The following is a 23,704-nucleotide window of genomic DNA, read 5'->3' as shown; positions in this document are numbered from 1 at the left end:
GATGACAGATGGTTGTGTATGTGTGGATCTACAAGTGAAGCCTAACTCTAGCCTGAGCATCTGCACATGAAGCATTTTCAGAGCAGTCTGGATGAGAGCATTCCCTGGACCCTTCTCCTATAGAGCCACAGTTTCCTTGGACCATTTCCTAACGATGTTTTTATGATTTCTGAAGAACAACTTCCAGGTACCTGTGAAGAGTGTCATATATAAATTTAGCTTGATATTAGCAGCTAGAGTAGGAGCCTAAAAATAGGCAATAGCATGGAAAAACAAAGAGGGAGATTCAGGCTGGAGAGATGGCTCAATGGTCGAGAGCACTGACCACTCTTCCAGAGGTCCTGAATTCAAATTTCAGCAACCACATGGTGGCTCACAACCATCTGTGACGGGATTTGATGCCCTCATCTGGTGTGTCTGAAGACAGCTATAGTGTACTCATATACATAAAATCATTGATTCTTTTTTTTTTTTTTTAAAAGGAGACTTAGGAGTCTTATGAGGTTTTTGTTTTCATTTTCTTTCTTTCTTTCTTTCTTTCTTTCTTTCTTTCTTTCTTTCTTTCTTTCTTTCTTTAGTGTGTGTGTGTGTGTGTTGCCTTTATGTGCCGTGGTGTGAGAGATGAGGCCAGAGGGCAGCCTGTAGGAATCACTTCTCCCCTTCCTCCATTTGTGTTCCAAGGACTAACCAAGCTTGTGTCGCTCACTCGCAAGCACCTTTTCCCACTGAGCTACCTAGATGACTTACCTTATGATTTTAAATCTCCTAAAATTTCTTAAGGCTCAACAACCAAACTGAAAGATCAAGGAAAACCCCACACTGGAATCTATTTTCTGTAAATAGTCTCTGTCTCCTGAGTGCTGGGATCAAAAGTGTGTGCCACCATGCCCAGCACATTTTTAATTAATCCTACTTAATTCCATGTCTCTGGTGGCCTGGGATCTCTTTCCTGAAGCTTTCTTAGAATCTATCATTAGTCTGTCACAATTTTCTGCAGTTGGGGCAAGAGTAAGTAAACAAACAGTACCTAGCGTAGATTTCCCAGGGGAAGTCTCATGAGAGCTAGCCACCCATCCTGACAAACATTGGCCTTGCTTTTTAGAAGTTTTATCTGTTTCTTCCTTAGGTACATATGACTGCATACACCTGTACATTCTTCCTTTCTTATCTCTAATTCTCCTGGACTCTTCATTGTAACATAATGTTCCTTTTAATTCCATTGTCTATTGTTACTGTAACACATGTGAGAAACATAGTTTTCATTAAGAGTCCTTCTCCTCCTTTCCCATAGAAGTCAAACTCCTGCCTCATGCATTGAGCCATTTTCTAGCATGAGTACCTGTCTTAGTTAGGGTTTCCATTGCTGTGAAGACACACCATGACTGAGGCCACTCTTTAAAAAAAAGTTTATTTTATGTATATGGGCACTTTGTTGCTCCCTTCAGACCTGCCAGAAGAGGGCGCCAGATCCCCTTACAGATGGCTCTGAGCCACCACGTGATTGCTGGGAATTGAACTCAGGACCTCTGGAAGAGCAGTCAGTGCTCTTAACCGCTGAGCCATCTCTCCAGCCACCAGGTAACTCTTATAAGGACAACATTTAATTGGGTTTGGCTTACAGGTTCATTATCATCAAGGCATGGCAGTGTTGAGGCAGACACAGCACAGGAGGAGCTGAGAGTTCTACATCTTAATCTGCAGGTTGATAGGAGAACACTGGCTTCCAGGCTGCTAGGAGGAGGATCTCAAAGCCTACCCCCTATAATGACACCCTTCCTCCAATAGGGCCACCCCTACTCCAACAAGGTCACACATTGTAACTGCGCCACTCCCTGGGCCAAGCATATTCAAACCACCATAGTACCCTCATGGCTCCTATTTCTAGGCATTGTTTTCTCCAAATGAATTTGCATTTCTATATCCTGGGGTTTTGTGTTGGGACAAGACACTTCTCTTATTGTCCCAATGCAAAGTCCATGTTTTCTGTTTACAGTGTTGATCTTGTTAATAAGCACAGTGCTCTGTCCACACCGCTGGTCTCAACAACTTGAAATTCAGTCAGGCTTTGTCCCTTACCCCAACACCCATTTTCTGTTTCTTTCTGTTCTCTCTCTTGAGTAAGAGTGGCAAGCGGTAACAGACCTGCAGTGTGGCTATCATGCGGTTTTGAAATTTCCTCCCCTCAACTTGGCCAGTTACTTTTAAGTTTAGCCTCATTTAAACTTTCAGGACACAGGCAGAATGTAGTCATGCTCTTTGCCAGAACACAATGTGAATGGCCTCTGTGACATTCCTGTTAGACTCTCGTTTCCTTCATACGGTTCAAGGTCCTGGCTGTCAAGGTGCACATTTCTTTTTGCATCCTGGTTTCCCAAACTCCCACCAGAGAGACCTGTTAATCTAGCATTACAGTATTTCTTGGTACCAATTCTCTATTTTTTGTATTTTTGTATTTGGTTTTTTTTGTTTTGTTTTTTTTTGTTTTGTTTTGTTTTTTTTTTTTTTTTTGAGACAGGGTTTCTTAGAGCCCTGGCTGTCCTGGAACTCACTCTGTAGACCAGGCTGTCCTGGAACTCAGAAATCCACCTGCCTCTGCCTCCCAGAGTGCTGCAATTACAGGAGTGTGCCACCACCGCCCGACTAATTCTCCATCTCTTACTCAACTTTATAATGGTTACATTTCTTGGTACCAATTCTTCATCTGTTACTTTTGTCATCCCTGTTGAGAGACTACCGGTCAAAAGCTATTTCAGAGAGAAAGAATCTTCCTTGTCTCACAGCTTTAGAGGATGTAGAGTATCCTGATGTGTACTGTGGGGTGGCCACCAGAGAAGACTCTTCAGACGTGGATTGAAGACAATAGGAAGACTTCATTAGCCAGCTGGTGACCACATTGGGTGTTTGGGATCCCAATAGCGCTTGAATCTTTCTTAGGATGAGTTTTTAAGCACAAAAAGAATATGTCCTGGGTTGACATACTTTAGTTAATGACAGTTAGCCTGAAGCAGAACTACAGAGGCCAAAAAGCAAGATTAGTACACTTAGAGACTTTCCCAGAACTGTGGACTTTGATGGGTTAGGCCTTTGTTTTCGTTTTGGCAGGTGGTGCTGTCTACGTGCTGATTATTGCCTGAATGGTACTTCCATCATGGAGTCGGTTAAGGTGTGGGGCCCTTTTATAATGGGGAAGGCATAGTGGCCTGGTGGCTCCACAGGGGTGGAAGTATGTGGTTAAGACTACTTACTTCCTCACAGTGTAGGGGAATAAGGACTCAGAGGAAGAGGGAGAGAGAGGAGAGGGAGAACTAGAAGTGGGGTCTGCTTACCACACTCATGACCCACCTTCCAGCAAACCACTTCCTTTATATAGGCTCCACTTCCTAAAAGTTCTACAGCTTACTAGAACAGCACATCAGCGTGGGACCAAGCATGTAAACACGAACCTTTGAGGAAGATTTTTCAGTAAAACCATAACACTTTCCTCTAAGTGTAAATAATGGAGTTATAATATGATCTATCACTTGTTCTTTTGATAGTCTTAGTATATAATCACTTTTTGTGATACTATAGCAAAATACTCAAGGACCAAGTATTTTGCTTTAAGGTATATAATATATACTTTGTAGTATATAGTATAAGGTTTATAAAGTATATATTTATAAGGAAAACATGTTTTTTTAGTGCACAGTTATTCACATCTGGTAATGGTTTTCTATAGAAGCATTGTTGAGAACAGTCAGGAAGAAGAAAGAACCCAAAGGTTGGTTAACCTTTAATCCTAGCAAAAAAAAAAAAAAATATGAATACACATATCAGTGATCTTCAACTGTTGTACTGGCTAGTTTTACGTCAACTTGACCCACATAGCAGGATGTTCCCTGTTGGGAAAAACTAATCAAAATGAACAAAAATATTTAAAATTAAGCAAGAAATAAAAACTAATAAAGCTGATTTTTCTAAGTCTATATAGCTCAGGCTAGCGAGTGACTCAGATTAGCTTTGAACTCAACCTATTTACTCTCACTTTTCATATATATAATATATATATTATGTGTACATAATATATATTCATTGTATATATTAAGATTTATTTATTATGTCTTCAGATGCAACAGAAGAGGGCGTCAGATCTCTTTACAGATGGTTGGGAACCACCATGTGGGTGCTGGGATTTGAACTCAGGACCTTCAGAAGAGCAGTCGGTGTTCTTATCTGCTGAGCCCTCTCTCCAGTCCCATACCCTCACTTTCCTACTGCTGGGATTTCAGACACACCAACAAACTCCAACCAATAACAAATAACAACCCATCCCACCATTCGGGGTCCTAGCATTTTTATATGCTCTGGAAAGTCCCCAGAATTTCAAATGTCACACAATTGTAAAAAACTCTCTGCAGCTGGCAAAATCGCCACCCTCGCTGGAGCCCGAGGCAAATCCTAGTTAGTTGCTATGGACAAGCTGAAGCGGCCCATGTCCCACACCGGGGACTAAAATAAAAACATTCTTATAACACATCTGTGATTTTTAAAAGAAACCGCGAAATTCCAAGATTATCACAACATGTGTGTCTGTGTGAGGGGTGTTGGATCCCCTGGAACTGGAGTTACAGACAGTTGTGAGCTACCAAGCAGGTGCTGGGAACTGAACCCAGGTCCTCTGGAAGAGCAACCAGTGCTTTCTTTCAACTGCTGAACCATCTCTCCAGCCCCCCCCTTTTTTGAGACAGAGTCTCACACCATACAGACCAAAAGGGCCTCATATTCAGAGATCTGCCCCCCCCCCTCCTGAATACAGGGTTTAAGGGCCTATGCCATCATACCTGGCAAGTTTTTTTTTAAACTTGCTAATTTTAATTTACGTAACTAATTTATATTTGGCAGGGAGTACCCTGATGAACAAAGGATGTACTGTGTTCAGGCTGTCCAGAAACTTCAGATCCTCCTACCCCCACCTCCAGATCCTAGCTTGCTTTGCTTCCTCCACATCTCCACCTCTCCCACATCTCCACCTCCACCACCACCATCCTCCTCTCTGTCTCTGTCTCAGGTCAGTCGTGCCCCTCCTCCCCTTTCTCCATGTTTTCTCTGTGTATTTCTGGCTGTTCTGCAACTCGCTCTGTAGACCAGGCTGGTCTCAGACCAGAGATCTGCCTGCCTCTGCGTCCTGAGTGTGTAGATAAAAGCTTGGCTCAGACCATGGTCTTTGCTGGGAGCAGAACTGAGAGGCTCAGATGGTCCTCCACCTTTCCTTCACACACTCCTCACGCTGTCTCCCTCTGGAGTCCTCCAGGGCTGGTTCAGCATGCAGGCCTTGACCACCCAGGCTCCAGTTAGAACCTATTCTATACTTGTGATTTCAGACGGTACTAATGAATTGTGAAATCGATTTTTAAAAGCGTAGACCGCAAAAAATAAAAATAAAATAAGGTTCCTGTTTTTTTTTTTTTTTAAGATTTATTTTTATGTACATGAGTACACTGTAGTTGTACAGAAGGTTGTGAGCCACCCTGTGGTTGCTGGGATTTGAACTCAGGACCTTCGGAGAAGCAGTCAGTGCTCTTAAATTAGCTTCATGGCTCCTTACTAGTTCTTGCACTGGTTGTGCTCCAACTAGCGAGCACGCCCTAAGAGGGGGAGGGTGGAAAGCCACCTGCTCTTTGACCGCCCTTGGCCAGGTCTCTAAAGAGCTGGTTAAGATTGCAAGACCAGGTCTTTGCTGCCTTGGTACACCTGACTTGCAGGGCCTGTAGTAACAACAAAGAACTACCCACTTCCATGCTGGTGGTTGTGATCTTTGTAGCCAGTTTGCTTGGGGTAATTTGTCAGTGGCGTACGTCGGAACAAAAACAACAACAAAAAAACAAACTCAAAAAACAAAACAACCTCCCCCCCTCTCGAAAAACAAACCAAAAAAGAGACCCCAGGGAGGGCTGCCTCGCTTTCCTTCTTTACCATTCCATTCCATGAGAAGCCTAAAACCAGCATCTTGGGACATTTTAATGTCAATGGGTGGTCTCACTCCTCAGCGATCTAAGCCTGACACGCCCCACTTCACTTTTCCTAGTCCCTGGGTCGACAGACCTACGACGTCCATCCTTCCTACGGGGAAGAAGGCGGAGGCCTATTACTAACGTGCCGGTTGGTGGCTACAGTGTTGATTGACAAAGGTATTAGCCAATAACTCTTACGAAAGCAGCTGCTGTTTATGAACGTGCAGCCAACGGACAGGCGGCAGTGCAGCCAGAGGCCAATGAGAACTTGCCTGGGCGGGTCTGAGGGCGGGGCTTCCCTGGGGGCGGGTGTGGGTAGACTTCCAGCGCCAACCCCCGGAGACTCAGAGCACATCCGGTTTCAGCAGAGCGGGGAGGCTCCGGAGAGGTGGGCTGAGAAGGTACGTGCGAAGCTAGGGTCCGGTAAACGCGGAGTGAGGGATATGGAGGGAGCAAGAGCGGGAGTGTGTAGTAGCTTCCGTTCTCGGGACAGATCAGCTCCTTAGGGAACCTGGTCTGTTCTGCGTCGAGATCGAAGGAAAAAAGAAAGCTGGGCGGGGAGGGACGCAGAGGAGCTAGTGCTGCGCATGCGCAGCAGCGCCGGCGGGGGGCGAGTCTGCGGGGGGTCCCCGGAGCAGTTGGGCCTGTCATGGTGGCGAAGGCTTCTTAGCGACCTCGCTTGCGTCCCTTTCCCCTCAGCCGAGTTCAGGGCTTGAATTCGGGACAGGCCCCCCACTCCTGACTTTGAGGAAAACGAAAGGGAAAGCTGTGTCGTTGTGGTCATTCCGCCCCACCCAGCGATCGCTGCTCCTTCTTGGGTTCCTCTGCCTCGCCTGGGGTTGGGGACTTGAGATAGGCCTGGTTAGGCAGACTGCCCTGTCACGGAGGGCCAGGTGATGTCACACTTCTCTATGACACGTGAGATTCCTTAGTTACTTAGAAGCCAACGGTAGAGGCCGAGGTGAGAAGCCCCGGGCTCGGCCTGGCTCCCCAGCCCCACGGAGTAGCCCCACTCCAATCTGATTGGTTGCCTCTGGACAGGTGAGGTGGCCTGGATTGCTTGATCCTGAACCCTGGGCGAGTCCCAAAGTCTGCCCCGGAAGGGCGGCGATGGGCAGGCACTGTTTTCCTTGGACTGACTTACGTCCAAGATCTCCTCTGATCTGATACGTGGGCTTTTGGCCTGCCTGCCTTCGTTTCTTTTTTCTTTTTTAAACAACAACAAAACCAAGTTGTCTGGTGCCAGGCCAGGTTGCTTTGCCTGTCCAGCCAGGCTTTCGTTGGCCAAACAACAAAACCACTTGGAACTTGAGACTCTCCAGTTACACAAACTACCTGTGAATGTGTAACACTTGAGACGAGCTGACTGCCAGAAACAGACAATTTTAAGACTGAAGGTCAATGGCAGACTTTGTAGTTATTTATTAATATTTATATGTAGTTTATCTTGCGGCTGTACGGGTAGCACGTTTTCATGCCTTCTGCGAACACACTTAAGTCTGTAATTGCTACATTTACTTTCTTTGGTGTTTTTTTTATTGTCTAAGTTGTTTTCTGATTTAACTTGGACAAGGAGACATTTAGATTTCCCTCCATTTTCTCCAGTCGAGAATGGCCGGAGTCCTTGAGAAACGCAGCCCGTAACTTAGATCCAGTTTTCCTCTTCTATTATTCACCATGAGGAAATCGGGTTCTGCACCCGAGTCCTGCTCTCCTGTCGATTTGAATGAAGCCTTGCTTTCCTGACTACTAGGAAAAGGAGACATTGATTTGGATACTTAGCATTTCCAGTTTTTCCTTCTGGTTACAGATAAAGTTCATGGTCTTGGTAGAAATGCATTGTGGGAGGAACCAACATATGTTCTAGGGAGTTAAGGAACTGACTTATTGAAAGTGTGTTTTTCTATTGTGTGCGCACTGGAAAGGTCAGGAGACCTGAAGCTGATTCTGATTCCCGCGGCTTAACTTTCTGATGTTGGTCAGATCAGTACTATTGTTGGGTTAGCACCCTGCAGTGAAGTCATCCACTTGTTTCTTACTGAGTCAGTAGAACTGATATTAATCATAAGTTAGTTAAAAGTGGGGAATGAGATTAAGTAAAACTATTTTCTCATGGTTTGTGGTAGAAAAGGCAGGACTTGAAACTCCAGATCTGGTTCTATCACTACTATTACACTGACATTAAGAAAAGCCGTTAATGTGTGACTCTTTCTTCTTGGACAAATGTGAAGCTAATGTTATTGTATCTTGGTGTATTTAACATCTAAACTAGCAAGTCAAACACTTAACACATTTAATTAAATAGTAGGCCATGAATTACCTGCCTCCCCCACCCCCACTTCTGTTTTGTTAATTCCACCATCTTGAACATCCAGAAGGGATCAAATTGATTCTTGTTATCATTGGAGATAATGTACTGACTTGAAGAGTTTCATTTTATTTCATAAACTACCCAGGGGCATTAATCTCCCTCGGGGGAACTCTCGATGTTCTCCCTTCTGTGTGCAGGTACTGTGACTTGGCCTGGGCTCTGGCACATAGGCCTTTTTGTTCCCAGAGACTTTCTGACCGAATTTTCATGGTAGCATACATTTCCAGAATATAGTTTTCAAGACTAGAGAGAAAGGATTGCCTCTGAGTCAGCTCTACTGGGCAAGCTGAGAATGGGTGACTTGGGTTTGGGGCTTGGGCTTGGCTCAGTGTCAAAGAGCACTGCTGCTCTTCCAGCACCGTGTGGCAGCTCACCACAGTCCCTAACTCCAGTTCCGGAGCATCTGGCCCGTCTCAGATGCAGGGGAAACACCAATGCACATAAAAGTAAATAAATGTTGAAGTTGCAGGTCTCCTTTGTTCCTGACTTATGCTTGTTCTTTTGCGGGGAGGGATAGCTGGTTTCTAATGGAAGAGTATGTATTTAGGACGTTGAAGCCCTATGCTTCACTTCTGCCACAGAGTTGCAGTTTTAGAGAAGGAACATCAGTTTTCAGAGTTGGTTCCAAATAATAAATTTGAGCCAGGTGAAGTGGCACACACCACTTTGATCCCGGAACTCTGGAAGCAGAGGTAAACTGATAAGCATGAGTTCAAGGCCAGCTTGCTCTATGAGTTATGGAATAGCCAGAACTATATATATAGAGAGAGACTCTGTCTCAAATTGCAAGTGGTAGGCATTTCTTCAGCAATGACTGTCTTGGTTCTGAGGCATTCCTCTCCAGAAATGAATAGTGGTAGCTTAACCCGGGGGGGGGGGGGAGGGGGGGTTGATTCAAGTAAGAGAGAGCTCTAGGACTTCAGGGCTCCGTGGGATAGCACCTTTCACCAGGGTCACCAAGCATATATCCTACATATCAGACATTTATGATTCACAACAGTAGCAAAATTACAGTTACGAACTAGCAACGGAAATGATTTTGTGGCTGGCAGTCACCACCACATGAGGAACTGTGCTAAAGGGTCACAGCATTAGGAGGGTTGAGAACCACTGTCTTAGGATATAGGCCCAGTCTTAGTTGAAACAGGATATACCTTGGATTGTCTTGAAATTGACTACTTCCTAGGATGGCAAGAAAAGTATTAAGCTAATAATGTACTTTAACAAAGTCCGCCACGGTGGCTTATCACTTAGAGGTTACTAAGCTGTCTCAGAGCTCCTAAGCCCTCTGGGGCAAGAGAAACTGTTAGGGGAAAGGCATGCCACTTAACCAAAGGGCGTTCTAACTAGCAGTGGGTTTTATCAAGTTACTTCAGCTTGTTTTCCCACACTTCCTCCTTATCTATTTAACTTCACTGACTCCGTAGAGAAGTATTGCCAAGCCTTCATAATAAAATTAGTTTTTTTCCAGTGGTGGGCCGGGCCTTTTGCATGCTTTGAAAGCACACTGTCATTGTCCAGTGCTGCAGGTTTTGTCTGTGCCTGTACACACTTGGAAGGCATGACCATTATTAGGTAATAGTCTTTTGTTTTAGGACAAGGGTAAGAAGGGTACCTGGACCGGAAATAAGGGATTTAACAAGACTGGAGAGGCTTTATCCCCCAAGCAAAAGGAGCTCACAGAAATACCTGGCTCTTCCTTGGTGCTGCTTTGCAGTAAACTTGGAAGTGTTTGTCGTGCATGCATGTGTCTGTGTGTGGTTGAGTACTGGTGGTTGAATGTAGGGCCGGCCTTGATCACATTAGGCAAGTGCTCTGTCACTGAGCCACGTCCTTAGGCTGGGGTGGTTGTGTGTATAATAAGTTTCAGCTATGAAGGACATTGCTGAACCTCCTATCCTATTTAGCTTTCCGGAATGCCAGGATTAATGGTCTGTTTCTCCCAGCTCTTGCTTTTTGTTGTATAATTTGGGGTGGCTTTGGCAGGAGGCTGGCCCTGGTAACCACAGTTTTGGTGACACTTCAGCAAAGCTGTAGCAATATGTTCATGTCAGAATTTGATAGATTCTGTTAATTCTGTTCCTGCTGCCTTAAAGATAGTGGTATAAAGCCGAGCCATTGTGGTGCACGCCTTTAATCCCAGCACTTGGGAGGCAGAGGCAGGCGGATGTCTTGAGTTCGAGGCCAGCCTGGTCTGTAGAGCCAGTTCCAGGACACCCAGGGCCACACAGAGAAGCCCTGTGTCTTGGGATCCGCCCCCCCCCCAAAAAAAAGATACATGTCTAAAATGAGGCATATAGTCAAAGGATTTTGGTTGTAACTAAAACACTTGAGCATTTCTTATACATTCAGTGTAAGCAAATTTCCCATGACCCCAGGAGGCACTGCCATTTAATTTTGTATAAATAATCTCATGCTATTTCAAGACTTGAGTTTTCCTAAAACTAAGGATCTGTTTCTAGGTTTCAGTATGAATTAGAGCTTATGATGAGATAGATCAGTGATTTTCTTTTTTAAGACGAAGCTTCACTATTTAGCCCAGGTTACCCCTCAAAGTTAAATTTATCCTGGCTTTGTCTTCCCAAGTTTTGATATTACAGAACTGTGCCAACATACCTGAGTTGGTTTTTGCAATAGTCTTAGTTGTACATCAGAAGTAATATAGTGAATTGTGGGGCAGTTTGGACTACACACACTGGGATAGTAAATATATATATATATATTTTTTTTTTTTATCTGGGATTGAGCCTAGGGCTTGGCTTGTGATAGGCAAGCGAGCTGTACTCCAGTCCAGTATTGTTGTAAATGTATATAGTCAGGGCCGGGCATGGCAGCATGCACCTTGAAGGCAAAAGCAATTGAATTTCTTAAGTACCAGGCCAGCCAAGGCTACATAGTGAAACTCTGTCTCAGAAACAGAACCTTGAGGGCCATTTTATCTCTGTTTATACAAGCAAAATTTTATTCCTTCTGACACCTGCTTTCCCCATTCTAACATTTCCAAAATGAAATGACACATACATTAAGTATGTATATTACTACTTTAAAAAAGTTTAGAAGTTTTATTACTGTGTGTATGTATGTGCTGTGTGTGACCATGGGTGTGTACATGACCTGGCATTTATGTGGAGGCCGGAAGAGGACTTTATTACTGTGTCTGTACGTGCTGTGTGTGACCCTGGGTGTGGGCATGACCCAGCATTTATGTGGAGGCCAGAGGAGGACTTGAGAGTTAGCACTCTTCATTTACTATGGGACCTGGGGTGGAACCCAGTCCGGCTGCAAAGCAAGTGCTTTTACCTGTGAGCCATCTCTCGGGCCTTCATCGCCCTCCCACGCTTCTGTAACAGTATTAAACTTGCTGTAGTTGACATACATATTTCACTTAAATTTTGACATAGGCTGGGTGTGGTGGTATATGCCTCTAATCCCAGCACTCAGTAGGCACAGGCAGGCAGGTGTGAGATTAGCCTGGTCCACAAAGCAAGTTCCAGGACAGCTAGAGACACAGAGAAATCCTGTTGTGGTTTTAAAAATTGAAATAGGTAGTGAAACCAAACAGTGCAAGTTTTACCCTGGTGTGACACTTGCAATCCCAGCACTTGGGACACTCAGGATGAAAGGTTTGGCTGCGTAGTGAGACTGCATTTCACAGCGATGCCTGAGGAGGAAGGGTGATGTGTATGACTTAGTGAGTCAAGTCAACTGAGTACTTGATAGCCTCATCCTTACCTACAGGTTTCTTCATACTTTGCTTTTTTAAACTGTGAGTATTTGTGTGCAAGCATGTCTGTGCAGCACGTGTGCCTGGTGCCCTTGGTCAGAAGAGGGCATGGCATCCCCTGGAACTGGCTTGTAGCTGGGGGCCGATGTGGGTGCGAGGCCGGTCCTGGGAGAGAGAGCATCCAGCAGTCTTCATAGCTGCTGAGTCCTCTCCAGCCCCTTTAATCAGCCAAAAGCCCCAGAGAGAGGCAGGCAGTACCTTCTGGAACATGTCAAAGAGCAAACTGGCAAAGAAGAGTTCTTTGTACTCTCTGTCAGTTTCCTCTCAGAGGGGTCTGATTACATGAGTATTGCCCCTTTCTGACGAACAGCCCCCTGGGTATATTTTAGGTCCCCTCCCCCGTTGATGCTTGAAATTGGAAGCAAGATGTGCGTTCGCACCAGGCTGGGAGAGCTGAGAAACTTGACTGTGGGTTGCAGGTTCTCCCTGGGGATGTCATTAGCAGTGTTAATGGACGCCTTACAGACACTTTCCAGTCGCTGGACTGTACGTCCTGTAAGCGTGCTCTCTGGAGAGTGAACTCATCGTGGTTGTGGAAGACTGCTTGGCCTCGCAACAGCCTGCAATAGTTGCACCATCTGGATCAAGAAGGCGCAGAGGCTGGTGACTTGGAGAGGAAAGCAGCAGCTGTAGTAGGTTTTGCAGCTTCTCCAGATCTGTTCTTAGAAACTGAATTAAGAGTCAAGGTAAGCAGGGTTGTGATGAGAAAGGAGGCAGTCTAAGGAAGCCAGCCAGGAACCTTTGTGATTGTTTCCTCTGAGGGAAGAGAGCCTTGGTGTGGTGACTTCCAGAACTGTAAGAATGCATCTTTCTGCTTAAGATTGTAACTTTGATTGCAAGTTAATGGTTTTTCCCCTTTCCCCTCCCCCCCTTTTTGGCAAATTAGGAATAGAATGGGCATTGTGTGTTTAGTAAGAACTAGAGGCAGGTGTATTTAGGAAAGATCAAAGCTCTTGATTAGATTTGATCCTGTAGAATGTTTGGGATTGCATGAGAGAGAGAAAGAGCAACACTTTTTTAATCTAGCTCTATAGTAGTGTTGTGATGTAACCTGGGTGTGGTTCGGTTGGATTTTGGTTTTTGCTTTTAAATTTCTGGGGTGGTGGGGGAGGTGGTTACACTGCCCACATTTTTGACTCCCCAAGGGTCACGGTGGGAAGGGAGTGGCGGATGCCCTGCTTTGATTCTGAAATGCTGTCTAATATTGGAACTGTTGGGAAAACTGGAATAAGGTCTGTACCCAGGGATAACACTGCATCATCATTTTCTGGTTTTGACGAGTTTTCAGAATATGTACACTTAAATATTAGAGCCATTGTGTATATCACTTAGGAAACATTTTAAGTCTTTATGTTAATATTGCTCTATATGAAGGAGGGGAAGTAGATAATTAACACTTAGGAACTCTAAGGGGAGAAAATCCGGTGGGCTGAAGAGGTGGCTCAGTGGCTAATGTGTCCCATGAAAATGGGAAGGCCCTAAATGTAAGTCCTCACGGTGTGAAGGCCAAGCACACCAAGCACGCCAAGCACGGTGGGGGAGATAACAAGACAGACAATGAAATATCTAGAAGCTCACAGGCCAGCTAGCCTGTCTCATAGTAGTGAGAACAAAATGACTGTCTCAAAGTGGAGGTGAGGACCGAGGCCACCGTCCTCTGACCTCAGCATGCACGCTACAGCAAGCACATGTCCACAGTCGCATACATACAAATACAAAGATTTGAAAAGAATATAAGGGAGTGTGTATATGATTACAGTCTTTCCTCCAAGGAGCCAAGCATAGTGGCCTTTAATCCCAGCCTTTAATCCCAGCTCTTGGGAGGCTGAGGCAGGTGGAGCTGAGTTCAAGGCCAGCCTGGTCTATACAGCACGATCCAGTCTAGTCAGTGCCTCTAGTAAGATCCTATCTCAGACAAACCAACAGAAAAGTTTGGAGGGAGCAGGAGAGGTGACTCAGCAGCTAAGAGCGCTTGCAGCTCTTGCAGAAGCTCTGTCTGGTTACCAGCACTCATATTAGGTGACTCATAACCTTCTATAGCTGTGGCTCCGTGTGATCACATACTGTGTTCTGGCCTCCTTGGGCACTATGTGCATGTGGTGCTCATACGCTCATGTGTGTGTGTGTACATATATATGCATACATACATGCATGTATTCATATGTATACGTGCACAAACACATACCCATAAAAATCAAACAATAACATTATTAGGCCAGCTAGGACTATATAGTGAGACTGTGTCTGAAATAAATGAGTAAGTGCCCTTGATCCTTGAGGCTCCTTGTCTGATCGCGTTCTCTAGTGTCTTGGAGCAATGGTGTAATTGTTCCAAGGCTGTGGAAGCCCTTAGCTATGTGAGCCTTGAGTTCAGCCCTTGACACCCAGTGCTGCCTGTGTGTGGCAGGTGAGAACTCACTCCCAGAAGTTGACCTCTCATCTCACACGACACTGTCACTCATGTGGACCCCCACACTCAAAGAATGAAAGCCAGAAACAACAAAACGAACACCCTGATGGTAGTAGGCTCCTTTAACTAGATTGCTAATTGAAAATTTCTCTTATAAACTGTCTTAATGATAGTGAAATACTTTTAGGGATAAGATGTTTCATGTCTTTTGAAGAGTGATGGGGGAACTCTTAATTTTTCAAAACTCGAATACTGTTTTTTGTTTAAATAAGAAAGGTACCTGTGCTCTTATGTGTCCTCGTGTCTATAAATGAACTTTTCTTTCTTCTCAGCGGAGGCTGTGCTGAACAGACTTTGGAGCCATGAATATATTTGATCGGAAGATCAACTTTGATGCCCTCTTAAAATTTTCCCACATGTAAGTGATGTGACCTTGCCATGGCCTTTGCATTTCTGGTCATACCTAGTGTCTTTTCTCTGCATCAGTAACAGGCTGGTCGAGAGAAGCCCAGGGTCAGGTCAGGGTCGGGTGCCGCGTAGTCTCTGGCAAGCCATCGCTCTGCTCTGGTTACTCAGTCCTCGTGTATTTTGGGTTTGGGCTCTTGAGGATTTAAATTTTCTGTTAACTTATTTTCCAAACATTCCTATTTTATTTTATTATCACATATGTTCTTCCCAAAGTATCTCCAACTGTTCATAATCTAACTCTCGCTTCCTCCTCTGGCAGAGGAGGGAGACATAACTGTAGCTTAGGTGAGTGCGCACCTCGAGACCTGATGGACTATGAACACTCTCTCCTAGAACTCCCTCGACACAGCAGCACCTGAAGAAGGTCTATGCCAGTTTTGCACTATGTATGTTTGTGGCGGCGGCGGGGGCCTATGTCCATGTGGTCACACGCTTCATCCAGGTATGTCTCTTACTCATTCATTCATTCTTTCATTCATTCAGTTTTTTCTCTGGGTACAAAACACAGATTATAATAGGGTAGCTATTCCTTTGCCCCTCTTTAATATCTGTATCAGTAGTTTGATTTCAGAACTCAGCCAGCCATAATTCAGGACATTATGAAACTTTTTGAGTTTATTGGTAACTGTCTCCCTCTAGCCACTCACTGACCACAGCAATCTCTTCCACTGGGCACTTGGCCCTGAAGTATATAGCTGATGTCGACTGACGTACAAGACCCCACCTCAGCGTGAGCTAGGTGCTGGCACTCCTTGGCATGGTGCTGTGTCCCACCTTTTCCTTTGTTGCCTTAGTGACTGTGCCACACTTGGAACCAGTTGTACAGTTAGTTATCAGAAGAGGCAAGATTGGGAATTGCACAAATTTGACCTGTTTAATTATCTTCATGCCTGGGGAAACCTTCAACCTCTTAACAGAGGAGCGTTTGGGTTTTCCCGGCAGAAGTAGAAGACACATTTTTTATTTTTAAAGAATAGCCAAGGAGGTTGAAGCTTGCCGGCGGCCAGGCTTTAGGGTGCCTGTTATAACCTAGGTACAGAGGGACACTTAACATCGGTGTCTGCCACTGTCACGGACCATCCTTTTGCTCCAGCGTCTCCTGCCAAGATTATATGAAAAACTGCTCTAGGAACCTTTGATCCTTGAGTTCAAAGCAAGTTCTAGGTCCGTTTGCTTTCTGGTTGTGTGCTGTGTGGAGTAATGTAAACTGCAGTCCGTTCTCAAGCAGACTGCCTTTGTAGTGAGGATTCCCATGTTCTGGGATCTCTGCTCAGCACCGTTTGCAAACTGTACAGTAGCGCCCAGCGGGCTCGGACTGTGCTCACTCACAGCTGCTCCTTCAGGCCTAGCGCCCCCTTGGTGCTTTTTCATGTGCTGGGGATTGAACCCAGGGCTTCATCCATGCTTCTTACACCAGCCTGATGTATTCATTTAGCTGCCTCTCATGTAGTCCTGGCTGGAAGTTCTACCTGCCTCAGCCTCCCAAGTTCTAGGATTAAAGGCGTGCACCACTACTGCCCCACCATGGTTTCCTTTAAAAAAAAAAATTATTTTTGTCAACAAAACTAGTGTTTACTGTAGGAAATTCAAAAGTAGCTGAGTGGTTTTTAAACCTAGAAGGCAGACAATAGTGTGTGTACCTGTGAGGCCAGCACCGGGGAGCAGAGGCAGCAGGACCCCAGGAACCCGTCTGCCTTCCATCATCCCAGCAGCCATGAGGATGTGTGCATGTGCACAGCCCTGTGTGGGCCTTGGAGCGAGTTTATTTAACTGCTGAGCCCTGGGGAATCAGGCAGCCCCGGTCCAGAGGTGATTGTGTTTCCTCTTTCCTTTTTTTTTTTTTTTTTTTTTTTTTGTTTTTTTTCGAGACAGGGTTTTTCTGTGTAGCCCTGGCTGTCCTGGAACTCACTCTGTAGACCAGGCTGGCCTCAAACTCAGAAATCCGCCTGCCTCTGCCTCCCAAATGCTGGGATTAAAGGTGTGCCACCGCACCCCCCCCCCCCCCCCGCCACCCCTCTTTCCTTTAAGTGGACACAAGGGGGTCATTTCTACTCGTGACAGATGCATGTCTGTCCAGCGCTCCGTGGCTTGGCTGGAGAAGTTCTGTGATTGATGGACCACGAAGCCTTTGGTGTCAGCTGTGCTCCTGGCATTCGCCTTCAAGGCTTCTGGTGACCCTGCCCACATCCACTCTGAGAACATCTACCTTTTCCTCTGCCTCTAAGTGAAGCAGATGTTAAAAGTGTCAGATGAGTATATAAACATACAAAGTGAGTCTTTAACTCCGTGTGTTTGACCGGCTTTGACAGGCTGGCCTCCTCTCTGCCCTGGGCTCCTTGGCCTTGATGATCTGGCTGATGGCAACACCTCACAGCCATGAGACCGAGCAGAAACGGTTGGGACTTCTCGCTGGCTTCGCCTTCCTTACAGGTATGTGGACAGGTGGTCTCAGGGCAGGAGGAGGTGCTAATGTTAACTCTGACTCACCCAATGGGCACATGGTTGTTTGTCTTTGTGCAAATCTTTCATAGCAGCTCATTTCCCCGCCTTCCATTTCATTGCTGTGACTTCTCCCTTCCGGGCTCCTGGCTTGGTGCTCACCAGTCAGAAGATTTGTGTTGGAGGTTGGTGGGGTGGTTGTTTTGTTTTGTACTGTTTTCTTTGATGTGGGCCTGCCTTACAAATATAGTTAAGCACCTTCTAGCCAGCAACTGTGACTTATTTTTATATATTAAAAAAATGCTTAAATGAAGGAGGTTCGTGACTTTTTTTTTTTTTTTTTTTTTTTTTTTTTTTTTTTTGGTTTTTTGGATTTGTTTTTTTCAAGACAAGGTTTCTCTGGGTAGCCCTGGCTGTCCTGGAACTCACTCTGTAGACCAGGCTGGCCTCGAACTCAGAAACCTGCCTGCCTCTGCCTCCCAGAGTACTGGGATTACAGGCGTGCGCCACCACAGCCCAGCTTGCCTTTTCGTTTCTAATTTCTAGTCTTCCAGAAGACATCCATGGCTTTGAGCTCAGAGGACAGATGTATCAGTTGATTTAGTTATATATTCTCTTAAAAGGAGGAAAGGAGGGCTGGAGAGATGGCTCTTCCAGAGGTCCTGAGTTCAAATCCCAGCAACCACATGGTGGATCACAACCATCTGTAATGAGATCTGACATCTAAAGACAGCTATAGTGTACTTACATATTATAATAATAAATAAACCTTTTTTTAAAAAAAAAAAAAAAAAAAGGAGGAAAGGAGGATAGAGTAAAAAGGCTTGTCCTGACTGCTGTGCTTGTTTCTGTAATGAGAGCGAATGCCTGTGGCCAGCCTGTGGATGGGGGTCCTCTTCAGGACTGATGGCGTTTGTGTTCTGGGGTTTGCTTCTAGGAGTTGGCCTGGGACCTGCTCTGGAGCTGTGCATTGCTGTCAACCCCAGGTAACTGTATTGTCTACTCTGTGCACCGTTGTGACGTGCCTTCTAAATACAGAGCACGTGACTGTAGCTCCCGACTCACGGCCTTGTCCTTCACAGCATCCTCCCCACGGCCTTCATGGGCACGGCCATGATCTTCACCTGCTTCAGCCTGAGCGCCCTCTATGCCAGGCGCCGGAGCTACCTGTTTTTGGGAGGTATGAACTGGAGACAGGCTGGGCTCTGCTCTACCAGGCAGTCACTAGGCCGTGCTTTCTTGCTTGCGTCTTTGGGGACTCGGGTGGAATTAAAAGCCTTGGTTTGGGCCTCAATGAACTGTGTGCCCTGCTTTGGCTTTCCCATGACAGCTCTCGCTGTGTCTTACAGGTGTCTTGATGTCAGCCATGAGCCTCATGTTCTTGTCCTCTCTGGGGAACCTTTTCTTTGGATCCATTTGGCTGTTCCAGGTGAGATTCTATCGAGAACTTTCCAACAGCTTTTTGCCTCGTGCACTCTTTTTTTAAAAGATGTATTGTTATATGTGAGTACACTGTAGCTGTCTTCAGACACCCTAGAAGAGGGCATCAAATCTCATTACGGATGGTTGTAAGCCACTGAGTGGTTGCTGGGATTTGAATTCGGTACTTTCAGGAAGAGCAGTGAGTGCTCTTAACTGCTGAGCCATCTCTCCAGCCCTCGTGCACTTTTCTTACCTAACTCTAAATCTAACAAGGTGAGGCTTATAGAACCTCACTGTCTTTGGGCAGTGCCCTTCAGACCTTCACAGCCTTTATGGACTGTAGCCTCTGCCTCAGCGGGAAGGCAGTGGTCAGCAGCTCAGGAGAACAGGCTTTACTCCGTTTATTTAGTGACCCCAGGACGGGAGGGCAGCGTTGTATTGGGAAGTGACATGGACTTGTGGGTAGTGTGTGGTCGGCCATGTCACTGTCTGTCCCTCGCTTTTGTCAGGCACACCTGTACATGGGGCTGCTGATCATGTGCGGCTTCGTGCTCTTCGATACTCAGCTCATTATTGAGAAGGCTGAGAGCGGAGATAAGGATTACATCTGGTAAGTGTGCTCTGCCTGGCGGGCACAGCGTGAGAGAGACACTGTTCCATCCCATAGCTGTACAGACTTGTGAACTCACTTTGTAGCTAAGGGTGACCTTGAACTTCTGATCCTCTACTTCCTGAGTGCTGGGTTTAAAAGCATGCACCAGCAGTCTATGCAGGCCTGGGGATTAGAAGCAGGGCCTGATGAGAATGCTAGGCAGGCATTCTCTGGACAAGCAGGATGCGACCTCACACTGGCCAGGCAGACTGCTACTAAGCTCCACCCCGCCTCCAGGCAGCCGGTAGTGTCTGCTTTCCCTGGTACTGAGAGGGTGCGCCTGGTTTGTCAAGTGGAGCTCCTTGCAGCCTCCTCATAGGTGGTGGTGGTGGGTAGTTCCAGGCAGACCTGGTCTCTGTTCAGAGCAGTCTCCTGATGCCTTGTGGGTTTATTGAGTTCAAAAGGATTCCCGACTGTTTGTCGGTGGGGTGTTGGAGCCCAGGTTGGGGGCTCCCTGTGTTCCTGCTGAAGGAGAGCGGGAGGTGAAAGTGGAGTGGTCCCTGTCTTTCAGGCACTGCGTTGACCTCTTCCTGGACTTCGTTACACTCTTCAGGAAGCTCATGCTGATCCTGGCCTTCAATGAGAAGGTGAGGCAGCCTGCAGCCTGCAGGAGGGCGGGGCTCCTGCTCAGCCTCTGTGGAGACAGCCTGCAGTTTGCGCAGGACAGAGGAGCTCCTGCTGGATGGGAGATCTTGGAAAGTGGGCTGTCCCCAATGTAGAACAGAAGTCTGTGGGAGGCAGGTCCCTCACGCTGAGGTACACCACAGGTCTGCGCTGAGGAAAAGACTTTGTTAAATCTTACCTGATCCCCAAGGGGAGTCTCAAATGGCAGACAGCTTTGGTGTCTGTGAAAGCAGTGTGTAGCACTGTATGCGGAACTGAAGGTTACAAAGATTGTCAGGACTCAGAGAATGGTGTCACAGAGGACGTGTAGTAACCTCTGTTATTTCTCTGTCCTGGAACTCACTCTGTAGACCAGGCTGTCCTCGAACTCAGAAATCCACCTGCCTCTGCCTCCCAGAGTGCTGGGATTACAGGCGTGCACCACTACCGCCCGGCAGCTTTTTTTTATTTTTATTTTTATTTTTTAATGAGCATGTCTGAGTGCCTGCACGTGTGCATGTGTACTGCATGCACTGGATTCCCTAGAACTGGAGTTACGCTTGTGAGCCGCAGCGTGGGTCTGCCCGAGTGCCGGTGCTCTTAACCGTTGCTTAGTTCCCTGGCCCCCTCCTGTTTCTTAATCTTATTTTTGTTGATCTTAATTCTTTCCCCCTGAAACTAGTTTAATAGTCCAACAGTAGAGGAACCTGTGAGCTTTCATTTATAAACCTGATTTAGGAATACCAGCCAGTGAGTGTGGTGCCGTAGAGGTGACAGGCTTGCTGGTTCTGTGTGGACTGTGCCACGGCTGGGCGGGACACAGAAATCTGGGTGCTGGTTGCCCCCGCTGCTGGACTTGGTGTCCTGTCTTGGCCCACGCCTAGGGTTGGAAGGGCTCTCATTCTGAGCGCTCCTCATCTCTCTGCCCACTGTCCACGATCCTCCACGCCCTTGGCAGCACTCACTCATGGGCTCGTTCGTCAGAGGGAGAACTAATTAGGTGATTGTCTTCATTGTAGGACAAGAAGAAAGAAAAGAAGTGAGCTGGCCGCCAGCCTTCCCCGCCTTCCCCGCCTTCTCTCCCTCCGCCCCATTTCTTTGCACACATCACAGGTGTCGTGTTCTATGATAATGAAAAGCATCAGGAAAGCTTTTGTACTTTGTGGTTTTCTCTACTTTGAATTTTTTGATCAAAAAACTGATTAGTGAATCTAGTTTGGAGTTTGGCTTCGTACCCTGGGGTTCTCCCCCTCTTCTGTCAGGCCCACCACAGCCGCTTGCTCTGCTCCGGCAGCCAGTGCACCAGGAGAAGTGAGAGCAGAAGTCTGCGCCCTGCCGCGCTTCCACACACGGACCCTGCACTGCTGACTGTACCCTCTTGGGCCTGTGGTTCTGTTCTCACAGTTCCAGGGGGACTGGGCAGCGTGTTTGCCCTGGGAAGGAGCTGCCAGGCCCGCCACAGAGTGGACTGTGGTGGGTGCGTCCTTCCTCTGCTGCGTAATTCCGTCTGGCACGTGCCCTTTTCTCCGCCTCGCCATGATGAAGGGACGTGGATTTGTGAGTGCTCTTTTCCACTCCTGAGCAGCCCTCCCTCAGGGAACCTACCTGCTTTCCATCTGTGGGGTGGGAAGGCTTGAGTACCAGGGAGGAACAGGAAGTGGTCTGAGTGTGTGGCAAGATGGAGACAATCCCAAGGTTCCCTAGTGTATTCTTCGTTGGTTTTTAAAATTATCAACCTTTGTTACTGACTGGTCTCCTAGGTGGCTGTGGTTAAGTCTTGGGGGAGGATGAGAAAGGAGACTGGCTGGGCCTCAGGGCTAATCGCACTGAGTCCTGCCAGAGAGCGCAGGTAAGGGCTGCCGCCCGGTGACCGTGCGTGTGTTGGGGCGGGGCTCTGTGAGGGGGCTCATGACTCAGAAGCTCCTCAGTGCGTTTTTTTTTCTGCCTTCCTGGACACGATCTGGGAGTCAGGACAGAGCTGTGAGGCAACAGGTAGCAGTTGCTAACAGATGCACTTTAGTTACTTGGTTTGTTCACCTGTTTCCAGAATTTTTTGGTCTTTTGGGCAGAAGCCTATTGACAAACTGTGGGCCACCACAGACTGTACAGAAAGGTGGCACCAGAGTGGCCGTGGCCATTACAGTAGGATGGCGGTTTGGGCTCTGCTCACAGCCAGTGCAGTCGACACAGTGGCTGCTGGTCGCTGCCCATGAAACTGCTCTGGATGGGGCACTAAGGGGCGGTGGCAGCTGCCCTGAATACACCACTGCGGGGCCTCAGGGCCTGACTGAGTTCCACCTCTTGAAGCCAGACTCCACCTCTTGTGCTTATTTGCTTGGGAAAAAGGAGTTTTTCTTTAGAAACAGTGCCAAGAATGATAAAGATATAAAACTACTTTTAAATAAGACGCCTCACAGGCTTTTAACACAGGTGTCCTCGCCATCTCCACTCTGTCCCTGTTCTTTGTTCCAGCTCAGGCTGCGTTCTCTAACTCATACTGTGAAGACAACTGTGTTTTTGATTAAAAAAAATATATCTACATAGTCTTAATTTGTAAAAAATAAAGAAAATTCCTTAACCTTTCCCGGTGTCTCGGTGTGTTAAGTCAGGGGCAGGCTGGATTAGGGTTGGCACACTTGTCGTCAGTGGGAACTGGGCTGACTGGACCCAGTGTGTGCTTTCCATTGACAGAAGCAGGGCGCTCACTTAGGCCCAGCATGCCACTAATGTTGAGATCTCTGTCCAGCCCAGGCCTCCTCCAGAACCCTCTCCTCAGCCTGGCCTTTGGGGTTGTCTGTGGTTGCGACAGCTACAGTTGGGATGTGCACAGCTTCAGGACCAGGGGTGTGGCTCACCCTCAAGTACTTGTGTTCACTTCCGGTGGCCAGGCTCCTCCCCAGGAGCACTAGTGAGTGGAAACCGTGCAAGTGTGCTCGTGAGATGACTTCAGTCTGCTCTGCTCACCCTGTTCAGCTGACACACAACATGGTTATATGTAGTGTACATTGTAGGAGCTTGTTGAGAGTGACCTAATTGGACCCATGAATCACCATCTGTGTTATTTTTGTGCTGAGGTAAAACACCATGATCAGAGTACCACGGAAGAGGGAGGGTACAGTTTCTGGATTTTTTTTTTTTTTTTTTTTTTTGAGACAGGGTTTTTCTGTGTAGCCCTGGCTGTCCTGGAACTCACTCTGTAGAACCAGGCTGGCCTCGAACTCAGAAATCCACCTGCCTCTGCCTCCTAAGTGCTGGGATTAAAGGCGTGCACCACCACCGCCCGGCTGTAAATGGTGAGAGTCTGTAACTCAGCCTGTCTCCGTGACAGGCCTCTCCAACATGGTCACACCTCCGATGGCCCCACCAACGAAGGGCCAAGTGCTCCAGTGTTCAAATACGCGCCCCCCCTCCCCAGCCCCACTGAAGACAGCTACTTTGCTCAACTGAAGAAAGGCACATTTATCCTTGTGTGGGAGGAAGGCACAGAATGAGTTCCTGGACCCAACTTTAGAAAAATGATGCTCTGTGAGAGAGTTCCTCTCAGAATTTACATCCCTGGAGCAGT

At 46.9% G+C, this 23,704-nt stretch overlaps 1 protein-coding gene across 1 annotated transcript; it reads left to right on the top strand.

Moving 5' to 3' along the window:
• The first annotated feature begins 6,313 nt into the window (after positions 1-6,313).
• Tmbim6 (transmembrane BAX inhibitor motif containing 6) lies at positions 6,314-22,722 on the top strand. Its single transcript, XM_052160393.1, has 10 exons — positions 6,314-6,391; positions 14,888-14,973; positions 15,357-15,465; positions 17,333-17,453; positions 18,400-18,448; positions 18,545-18,642; positions 18,812-18,891; positions 19,394-19,494; positions 20,048-20,123; positions 21,159-22,722. Exons 2-10 carry the CDS (start codon positions 14,918-14,920, stop codon positions 21,180-21,182), a joined length of 714 nt encoding a protein of 237 aa, XP_052016353.1. The 5' UTR covers positions 6,314-6,391; positions 14,888-14,917; the 3' UTR covers positions 21,183-22,722.
• Positions 22,723-23,704: the final 982 nt, after the last annotated feature.

The sequence above is a fragment of the Apodemus sylvaticus genome, chromosome 17, assembly GCF_947179515.1.
Source record: "Apodemus sylvaticus chromosome 17, mApoSyl1.1, whole genome shotgun sequence".
NCBI lineage: Eukaryota > Metazoa > Chordata > Mammalia > Rodentia > Muridae > Apodemus > Apodemus sylvaticus.
This window is presented reverse-complemented; position numbering and strand designations above follow the sequence as displayed.